The 11135-nt window shown below is 34.9% G+C and overlaps 1 protein-coding gene across 1 annotated transcript; it reads right to left on the reverse strand.

Moving 5' to 3' along the window:
• Nucleotides 1-6755: 6755 nt before the first annotated feature.
• LOC132744980 (uncharacterized) lies at nucleotides 6756-10036 on the reverse strand. Its single transcript, XM_060733802.1, has 2 exons — nucleotides 9877-10036; nucleotides 6756-8405 (listed from the first exon to the last, which is right to left on the reverse strand). Exons 1-2 carry the CDS (start codon nucleotides 9886-9888, stop codon nucleotides 7047-7049), a joined length of 1371 nt encoding a protein of 456 aa, XP_060589785.1. The 5' UTR covers nucleotides 9889-10036; the 3' UTR covers nucleotides 6756-7046.
• Between the last annotated feature and the right edge of the window lie 1099 nt (nucleotides 10037-11135).

Genomic DNA, 11135 nt, shown 5'->3' on the forward strand with positions numbered 1-11135 from the left:
GAATATTTTGTTTCCTTCTGGATTTGTAACACGTATGATGCACAACATATAAACGATGACTGCAATTAATAGATCTACTATTTTTTAAAATTCAATATATAGCCTAATATTATACAGTACAGTAAGCCAACATAATTTACTAAAGAGGACTTTTTGCGTTTTAAGGTAAAGTATTTTATTAGTATTATTTTTATCATTATCATTATTATTATTATTATTATTATTATTGTTATTGTTATTATTATTATTATTATTATTATTATTATTATTATTATTATTATTATTATTATTATTATTATTATTATTATTATTATTATTATTATTATTATAAGAAAACATACAAACACAATTTATCAGTCCTTGAATTTTTAACATATTTTAATCAGTATTTCAGTCTTAAATTATATCTATTTGCCTTCACTTAATAAGAACCGCAAATCATTGCCGGGCGGATAAAGAATATAAGTCATTGCCCAAATTGGTAGTGGTGTGTGTGTGGGGGGGACTTTAAAGGACCTACAATTTCCACAACGAACAGCTCTTTTACATGCACTCAACATATTAAATATGGAGGTTTGTAATATCCATGTTGTTGTTGTTGTTGTTGTTATCATCGTAGTTGTTGAAGTCAAAGTAATCATCACAATCAGTTATAGTCGTCGTTACCGTTTCAAATGTCGTATCAATGCACGAATTCGTAGTGGCTGTAGTCATGTTCATAGAAAGTGTAATCGTTGTACAAGTGCTCGAATTTGTAGAAATTGTAGTCATGTAGGAAGTTGTAGTTATCGTTGTACCAGTGCATGAATTTGTAGAAATTGTAGTCATGTAGGAAATTGTAGTTATCGTTGTACCAGTGCATGAATTTGTAGAAATTGTAGTCATGTAGGAAATTGTAGTTATCGTTGTACCAGTGCATGAATTTGTAGAAATTGTAGTCATGTAGGAAGTTGTAGTTATCGTTGTACCAGTGCATGAATTTGTAGAAATTGTAGTCATGTAGGAAGTTGTAGTTATCGTTGTACCAGTGCATGAATTTGTAGAAATTGTAGTCATGTAGGAAGTTGTAGTTATCGTTGTACCAGTGCATGAATTTGTAGAAGCTGAAGACATGTTCGAAGTTGTTGTTATCGTTGTACCAGTGCACGTTCCATTAAAGTTGTAGTCATTTATGTTCGAAGTAGGTGTTATGCATGTACCAGTTCACCAATTCGTAGAAGCTGTACATTTTCGAAGTAGGGGTTATCGTTGAAGCAGTGTACGAATTCGTAAAAGTTGTGGTCATGTTCGAAGTAGTGGTTATCGTTTTACAAGTGCATGAATTCGTAGAAACTGTATTCATGACTGAAGTAGGTCTAATCGTTGTACCAGTGTACGAATTCGTAAAAGTTGTGGTCATGTTCGAAGTAGTGGTTATCGTTTTACAAGTGCATGAATTCGTAGAAACTGTATTCATGATTGAAGTAGGTCTAATCGTTGTACCAGTGTACGAATTCGTAAAAGCTGTAGTCATGTTCGAAGTAGTGCTTATCGTTGTACCGGTGTACGAATTCGTAAAAGCTGTGGTCATGTTCGAAGTAGTGGTTATCGTTGTACCAGTGCATATATTCCTAGAAACTGTATTCATGATTGAAGTAGGTCTAATCGTTGTACCAGTGTATGAATTCGTAAAAGCTGTGGTCATGTTCGAAGAAGTGGTTATAGTTATACAAGTGTACGAATTTGTAAAAGCTGTGGTCATGTTCGAAGTAGTGGTTATCGTTGTACCAGTGCATGAAGTCGTAGAAACTGTAGTCATGATTGGAGTTGGTCTAATCGTTGTACCAGTGTACGAATTCGTAAAAGCTGTGGTCATGTTCGAAGTAGTGGTTATCGTTGTACCAGTGTACGAATTCGTAGAAGCTGTAGTCATGATTGGAGTAGGTCTAATCGTTGTACCAGTGTACGAATTCGTAAAAGCTGTGGTCATGTTCGAAGTAGTGGTTATCGTTGTAGTTGTCGTACCTGTGTGGTCGTCTTCATCTTCGACGTCGAACCGAATATGTAGCCGTAAATGTGTTAGTCGTGATCGTAAGCATAGGCATGGTCAAATTCGAATTCGTCGTCTTGACAAAAGAAACAACGATAATGATCATAGAGATATAAGTGGAGCATTTTGACGTGCGAAACACCGGTGGGAAATCGTGAATTCGTGAAGTTGAAGTCGTGAATTCATGAAGTTGAAATCTAGGATTCGTGAAGCTGAAATCGTGAATTCATGAAGTTGAAATCATGAATTGATGAAGTTGAAATCGTGAATTCATGAAGTTGAAATCGTGAATTCATGAAGTTGAAATCGTGAATTCATGAAGTTGAAATCGTGAATTCATGAAGTTGATATCGTGTATTCGTGAAGTTGACACTGAGAATTCATGAAGCTGAAATCGTGAATTCGTGAATTCCGTATTTTGAAAGCGGGAATCCAGGAAGTTAAATTTGTAAATTCATGAAGATAATTATCATTAGCTCTTTTGGATTTTTAGAAGAAGATATTTAAAGTTTTTTCGTTTGGTTGCCATGGCAACCAGAGTTCTGCATGGAATGGAATTCTTTGAACAACTTTGTAAAGGCTTCACACAAGGAACATCCCTAAGAAGTTTCATTATAATCTGCCTTATGGTTTCAGAGGAGATGTCGTTTTAAAAGTGTGAACGGACAACGGACGACAGACGACGGACGAAGAGTGATCCTAATAGCTCACCCTGAGCATATGCTCAGGTGAGCTAAAAATACCAGAAATTCTATAACAATTTATCGAGAAGTGTGCAAACGTTATTGTGCTTTGTTAGGTACACTCATTTTGATTGAGTATACTTAATTTATTCAACATATACGCTTTTCATCCGCAGTTGAATATATTTGGACTACAGTGACAGCTGGCGGCTACAGTGTATGAAACAATATTTTGTTCATCAACGAAAGACCAGTGATGACATTTCAACGTCTTGAATTCTCTTGTTCATCTTCACGAATTCACAATTTAAACTTTTATGAATTCTCGATTTCCAACATACAGAATTCACGATTTCAACTTAACGAATTCACAACTTCACGAATTAACGATTTCAACTTCACACAAAGTCACGATTCAACTTCACGAATTTACGATTTCATCTTCATGAATTCAAGATTTCAACTTCACTCATGTCAGTATTCATTCTGTGTCGGCTCCTTGCCGGGTTGAGCTCGAACCCATGATACACTCTAAACCAACGTTATGTGCAAATGCTAAGCATACTATGCTTCATAATGATTTACAGGCATACGCTTTAACGTGTCGTAATTAGGCACAAGAAACTAAAGGTGCCGTAATTAGGCACAAGAAACACACTGGCAGTAACAAAAGTTATCATAAGAAAACCAGGACATATTTTGAGCTATCACAAGAACTCCGTGACATTTTAAAAATCGGGTATACATTTATAAGCCTGGACTTTATGTTTGTAACTCTCCATTATAATAAGGTAATTAAGTATGGCAACGAAAAAGATCATAAACGAAAAGGTCAATATGTGCGAATGAACAAGTAATTTGGAAATTTTACTCAAAATTACCAGATTTTTTTAAAAGGCGGTGAAAATGGACTAAAATGTTTTTCTGAAACATAATACATATATAAGTAGGGCAAGCCTAATTATCAAAGTTTAATTAAGTGCCTCAAACTCCCCATTTAAAGGTAAAAGTGACCGTTTGTCATAAGAGATCCCCAAGTATATAGAAAAGTTTTCCACAGAAATCCGTAATGTTTCAAGGAACACCGTGACAGTTATCATAAGAACTCCAGACAAGTTATCATAAGAACTCCATCCTTCGTGAAACAGTTCCTCCCTCGTTTATATAGACCCTTTAATACTAAGTATAGGTTAAAGTTTATCAGTACCTATTTAAAAAATTAAACTGGTCAGGCTCGGCGCAGCCGCGCGACCAATTTAATTTTGTAAACTGATCAATCTTTGACGGCTTACTGTTTTAAATAAATTTACTAATTAACAGTCGATTTACTAGACTGATTAACAGTTTGTCGATTTACTCAAGTAAATGTGTTACGGTTCATCTGAAATACTGCAATCCTATTGGACAAAAAAATAATTTCAAACACTAAAGAAATGAAGAACTTAATCCTTACTCTAGTAAGATGCAGATTGAAACTGCAAAAGATTTGAGCCGCGCCATGACAAAACCAACATAATGGGTTTGCGACCAGCATGGATCCAGACCAGCCTGCGCATCCGCGCAGTCTGATCAGGATCCATGCTGTTCGCTATCAGTTTCTCTACTTGTTATAGGGTCTGTAAGCGAACAGCATGGATCCTGAACAGACTGCGCGGATGCGCAGGCTGGTCTGGATCCATGCTGGTCGCAAACGAACTATGTTGGTTTTGTCGTGACGCAGCTCATATATTGAATTATTGTATAAAACGATGGTCAAATGAATAAAAACAGTCGCCATAATAAGTTCCATAATAAGGTCAATAACATATTTCAATACTATATCATGCTGCTGGTAACTTAATTATCGTTATTACTATTTTCGTTTGATTCTTTGGTTTTAAAAAATGAACAAGGAACATGGCAATGCCACGAAACCAGGTTTTCAATTATCATCATTGTAGATAAATATGTTGTAGTTGAAATACAAATACTAGCAACAAACAATGTAACTATGTGCAATGTAAATCATGATTAATGAATTTTCTATTTTTAATAACTGTAACCTTGACCCTAGGAGGCCAAAAAGCCATCCTAAGTGAGGTCTTCATAAACACTTGCTTTACCACAAATTTCATAAAAATATCTTATTCCAAACAAATTATTGACCGGAAACCTATTTTCTATTTTTAGTAACAGTGACCTGACTGGAAACAGATTTTCTATTTTTAGCAACAATGACCTTGACCTTGACTCTACAGGACCCAAAAGCAGGCAGATGAGCTGGCAGGCATGCAACAACCTAGATAGTGTCTGTTTTATAACTAAATAAAGTTTGTTGTGATTAATAGGATATATTACACTAATAATTAAATTTTATGGAAAAACAAAGGGCCATTATAAGGTAAAAGGTAAAAACTTATCCTATCATTAAACCCTGACAATACACAGCAGGGCACTTGAAGATAAAGCTAATCTGTGAAAATATGAACAAAATCCTTTGAGAAATGTAGAAGCAGTTGGGCAACAGAAGAAATTGTTCACTATATACTCTATATAAGGGAAAAAACAAAGGGCCATAATTAGGTAAAAAAAAATATCCAATCACAAACACCCAACAATATGCATCAGGGCACTAGATGACAAAGCTTCTGTGAAAGTTTGAACAAAATCCCTTGAGAAATGTAGGAGGAGTTGCGCACAGAAGAAATTATTCACTGTATATTCTGTATCAGGAAAAAAAAACAAAGGGCCATAATTAAGTCAAAAATTATCCAATCACAAACACCCAACAGTATGCCTCAGGACACTTGATGACAAAGCTTCTGTGAAAGTTTGAACAAAGTCCTTTGAGAAATGTAGGAGGAGTTGCGCACAGAAGAAATTGTTCACTATATATTCTGTATAAGGAAAAATTACAAAGGGCCATAATTAGGTCAAAAATTATCTAATCACAAAACCCCAACAGTATGCATCAGGACACTTGATGACAAAGCTTCTGTGAACGTTTAAACAAAATCCTTTGAGAAATTTACGAGAAGTTGCGCACAGAAGAAATTGTTCACTATATATTCTATATAAGGGAAAAAAACAAAGGGCCATAATTAGGTCAAATACTTTCCAATCACTAAACCCTGACAATATGCACCAGGGCACTTGATGACAAGGCTTCTGTGAAAGTTTGGTCAAAATCTGTTGAGAAATGTAGGAGGAGTTTGCGCACAGAAGAAATTGTTTACGCCCGCCCGCCCGCCCGCCCGCCGACATACCTTAATCTAATAACCAGATTTTTCCTTCGGAAAAACCTGGTTAAAAAATGTCACATCGTGTTTCACCACGCAGTTAAATCGTTCTTACTTTCTTTTTCATGGGACTTGAATATAACTCTTTTTTTTAATTATTTTTGTCCAAGCTTATTTACACGTACCCGATAGCAGAAGAATTTTGTAGTTTCGAAAAATAGTTACATGTAATTACAAAATAGTGGTCGAATAAATATCATTTTTAAAATAAAAATCACAAGCTCAACATATTGAAACAAAGAAAACAATAATATAAAGCTATGTAATTTCTAAAAAAAATAGTATTGTTTCGGTACCATCTTTAACTAGAGTTGTTACATAAGGAATATCCCAATTATCTCTATGACACAGGATTTTTAGGTCATTTTGTTGAACATTTAAACTTAGAAAATCTTTCATGGAGTACAGAATTTACAGTGCTGACATAGAACTGTCAATGTTTATAACCTTCAGTTGAAGCCATGACCTTGAGCCGGATCAGCATCATGGGTCCTGCAGATAATCCTGTTAAGGTGAACATTTGGGTCCAGTTTGAAGAAAATACTTCTTTATAGGGAAGAGTATTTTTAGTGCAAAAAGAAATCAAGCCGGCATAGGAGCCATATGGACAGACTAACCGGAAGTTCTTCTCGATTTGCATTATGAGATTATTTCTTTGACCTCTAAATCCTAGTAAATAACCTCTGTTCACGTACGTCATAAATATGGACATTCAACCGAGTGTGTGCAATCGACAGAACATAAATGTATATTGAAACACATTCAAAATGTTGGAATCATTTATTTCTAAACATTCTTGTCGGTAAAACATTCATGCAATGAATAAATGTTATTTTCTATATTTCGAACAACTGAAACCTTCAATATTGATTACAATGTCTCTAGTTTTTGTTGTTTATAAGGTTCAACAATATTTTTATTTATTTATTTAATTTGGCTCTGACGGTAATGTGTTCTCCCCCGGTCTTATAATTGCCGCTGTTGATGATGGTTTTCCAAATAATACTTCCGGTTTATCATCTGCTGTCGTTCTCTTAGCGTTGCTTGGGCTAGGACTCACTGTTGTGGACTTCCAAAACCAGTACTACTTTGAGGACTTCCAAAACCAGTACTACCTTGAAACACTGGTTTACCCCCAAAAACAGAATGATCTTTGCTTGGCGACTTTCCAAAAAATGACGGACCAAAATTCGTTGACTGCTTTTGTGGAGTAGGACCAAATGAAAACGGACTTCCTTTCTGTTGCATTTGTCCAAAGCTTTGACCCTGTCCAAATAATCCTACTTGCTGATTGCCAGATTCAGCCCCTTGCTGCGGTGTTCCTCCAAAATTAATAAAATCCGTATTTCCCGCGGTGAAAGATGCTGGTTGTAGCACAGAACCGAACCCAGTTGCTTTGCCGAACTCGCTTCCATTGTTCTGTGGCTGCGGTGATTTGGAGCCAATATTAGATTGCTGAGCACTTCCGAATAAACCGGCGTTTGACTGCTGATTCTGTTCTTTGCCGCCAAATGAAAAACCTGTGTTTTGTGCAACTTCTTTGAATGTAGCATTTTTCATTCCAAATATGCCTTGTTGTTTGACAACATGAGTGTCCAAATCCCACTTAAAGTTCAATAGAAATAGTTCTTCTGTGCAGCAGTTTAATTTATGTGTGCCAAACACGATATATCTTGATTGTTTCACGTCTTTCTTGCATTCAAACATACACATTTCCAATGAACCTTGAACTGTATATCCTCGGTTTTGAAAGTCGATAGCAAAGGCTGACAGAATGGTCGGGTTAACCTCGAACTGAACTTTCACTATAGCATTTATGTTTCTGACATACTGTTGGCCTTTAAACAATCTAGGAGTCAAAGTTTTACAATCATGTTCACAGCATTTCTGTTCTTCAATGGTCTGCAAATCTTGCTTTATTCTAACAGTATACTCCGTTTTATGAAACAATGATTCTGCAGGAATAATATCCAATATTGCCGCCATAGTTTTATCATATCCGCTAATTTTAAGACGATATTCATCCATTTTAGAATTCATGAAATTAGCCTGAAACAATTTCATGGCTTCTGAAAGCCTTTTAAGTCCAAGATTTACAGAATCTTTGTACAGCATCTCAATAGTTCGTGTGTAAATGTGATTGCTGCCACCAAACAACCCTCCTCCGCCGTGATGCCCTGCAGCTGGAGAACACCCGGTATCCTTGAAGGGCAGTTCGTCATAGAGCAAGAAATGTAGAATTGCCCTGAACGAAGTAGGATCCGCCTCTATGAAATACCGGCCGTCTTTGTCTTTATAAACCGGACTTCGTCCTGTGAACATGGCTGCCAGCTCGCTGTCCTCATCTTTTGTCAATGTGGACAATAGGGTCCGGAAGTGCGTGCCGGACACATTCAAGTCAATAACGCCAGGGAACTAAAATAAACAAAATAACAGATATGAAACAATAAGATAATAGTAAGAAATGGGAAACTTTAGCTTTGAAAATGTTTACATTACTAAATCATACATGAAAAGATGTAAAGAATGCAAACTGTTCGATTGCTGAGTCTAAGAACCACCCATTTACTAACTAACAACATTTTGTCTTACAATTTGATAAAGCCATATTTATTAGTTGTAAGTTATAGATATAATGGATTCGAAGGAATACTGGCATTATCTTTAGAGAGTTTCTTGTTCATTGATATCTGTAAAAGCAGAATGTATATAAAGCCCGGTCAAACAAGGCAAGTTTATCATATAGTTACTGCAAAAACAAATGAGCCGCGTCATGACAAAACCATAATAATGGGTTTGCGACCAGCATGGATCCAGACCAGCCTGCGCATCCGCGCAGTCTGATCAGGATTCATGCTATTCGCTATCAGTTTCTCTACTTGTAATAGGGTTGGTAAGCGAACAGCATGGATCCTGATCAGACTGCGCAGATGCGCAGACTGGTCTGGATCCAAGCTGGTCGCAAACGCACTATGTTGGTTTTGTCGTGACACGGCTCAAATATTTAAAATCAACGTAAATACCTTTACCCCCCCCCCCCCCTTTCTCCCTCCAGTGTTCGATTAATTGTTTTTATCGCAAAATACCCCCCCCCCCCTTTCTCCCTCCAGTGCTCGATTAATTGTTTTATCGCAAAATAGTTCTGATTCACTGCGGAAGGATTCAATCATCAGATTATTCCCGCAGGACACACCTACTATCAAGGATTTTAAAATCAAAGAGTCAAAGTCCCCGCTAATCCGTGCGAAATGGGAGGTCAGGGGACAGACTATTTACAATACCTCCTGTGAATTTTGTGTGTTATTTTTTGTTGCGTAAATCAATTACGACTCCAGGAAATTCATTCAATTTCATCAAAAATCTGCCTTAAATCATCATAATTTTTTCTTTGATTTATCATATTTTATCTAATTGTATCCATCTAATATCAAGTTTTCTATGTACACGTACAGTTTAAAATACAAACTTGACAGTGTAATTTGCCCTTTTTTTTGCTCAGTCCACAGACACTAGGGGTTAACTGAGTAGCCCCCCTTCTTGATCCGCACGAGGACGTTGTCAAAATAAACCTTATGAATGTTTACTAGGCACTAGACCGTGTCATATTGTTAAGTAATAGGCGGTGTCTATACATGTTGTTACTTATAAACAGTTCTATGCTAAATCGTATTTTCCTACAGTATAGTGGTGAATAAAATGCAGGACAAGCACAGAATTTACATGTTCTAAACTTAATAGCGTTAACCATTGACATATTTACAAATCAGATTTCAAGTTTATTTAAACTTTTCACAACACACTTGCAGTCTATATAATGTACAGTTTAAAATGCAGTGATATTAAGATTATGTTGAATGAAATAAAATAAAACTTAAATCAAACAAACCTCCGAATCCATCCTTTTTTCGTTTTTTCGAAAATTCAGTACCTTATTACTGCGTATTTCACCACACACCTGCAACTGTAGTTTCGTTTTCGCGTTTCGTGTACGTACAAATTCAAGTTGAATCTATTTTAGTGTTTGTTTACAAACGCTTTAAATATCAGGAACGACAACCCTGGAAAGAAAGTTTTTAAACTATACGCCCTATTGCGGCATGTGGTTTACTTAAAAATTCTTAAAAAGGCCACTAATACAATTTTAACTTCTATTAGATAGAGAATAGAATATTTTGTTTCCTTCTGGATTTGTAACACGTATGTTGCACAACATATAAACGATGAATGCAATTAATAGATCTACTATTTCTAAAATTCAATATATTAAATTATATTATACAGTACATTAAGCCAACATAATTTACTAAAGAGGACTTTTTGCATTTTAAGGTTAAGTATTTTATTAGCATTATTTTTATCATTATCATTATCATAATTATTATTATTATTATTATTATTATTATTATTATTATTATTATTATTATTATTATTATTATTATTATTATTATTATTATTATTATTATTATTATCACTATTATTATTATTATTATCACTATTATTATTATTATTATTATTATTATTATTATTATTATTATCACTATTATTATTATTATTATTATTATTATTATTATTATTATTATTATTATTATAAGAAAACATACAAACACAATTTATCAGTCCTTGTATTTTTAACATATTTTAATCAGTATTTCAGTCTTAAATAATATCTATTTGCCTTCACTTAATAAGAACCGCAAATCATTGCCGGGCTGATAAAAAATAAGTCATTGCCCAAATCGGTAGTGGTGTGTGTGTGTGTGGGGGGGGGGGGGGGGACTTTTAAGGACCTACAATTTCCACAACGAACAGCTCTTTTACATGCACTCATCATATTAAATATGGAGGTTTGTAATATCCATGTTGTTGTTGTTGTTGTTGTTGTTGTTATCATCGTAGTTGTTGAAGTCAAAGTAATCATCACAATACAGTTATAGTCGCCCCGTTACCTTTTTAAAAAATGTCTTTACCCAATGAAACAAATTTCCCGAAAGGGGCTGTAGTCATGTTCATAAAAGGGTTTTAATCTTTCTACAAGTATTTCGAATTTGTAAAAAATTTTTTTAGCCCATGTAGGAAAATTTTTGTATTTTATCGTTTTGTTCAGTGCATAAAATTTGTAGAAGCTAAAAGACATTTTTCAAAGTT

Source organism: Ruditapes philippinarum, unplaced genomic scaffold, assembly GCF_026571515.1.
Source record: "Ruditapes philippinarum isolate M1 unplaced genomic scaffold, ASM2657151v2 ctg632_1_1_1_1, whole genome shotgun sequence".
In the NCBI taxonomy this organism is placed as follows: domain Eukaryota; kingdom Metazoa; phylum Mollusca; class Bivalvia; order Venerida; family Veneridae; genus Ruditapes; species Ruditapes philippinarum.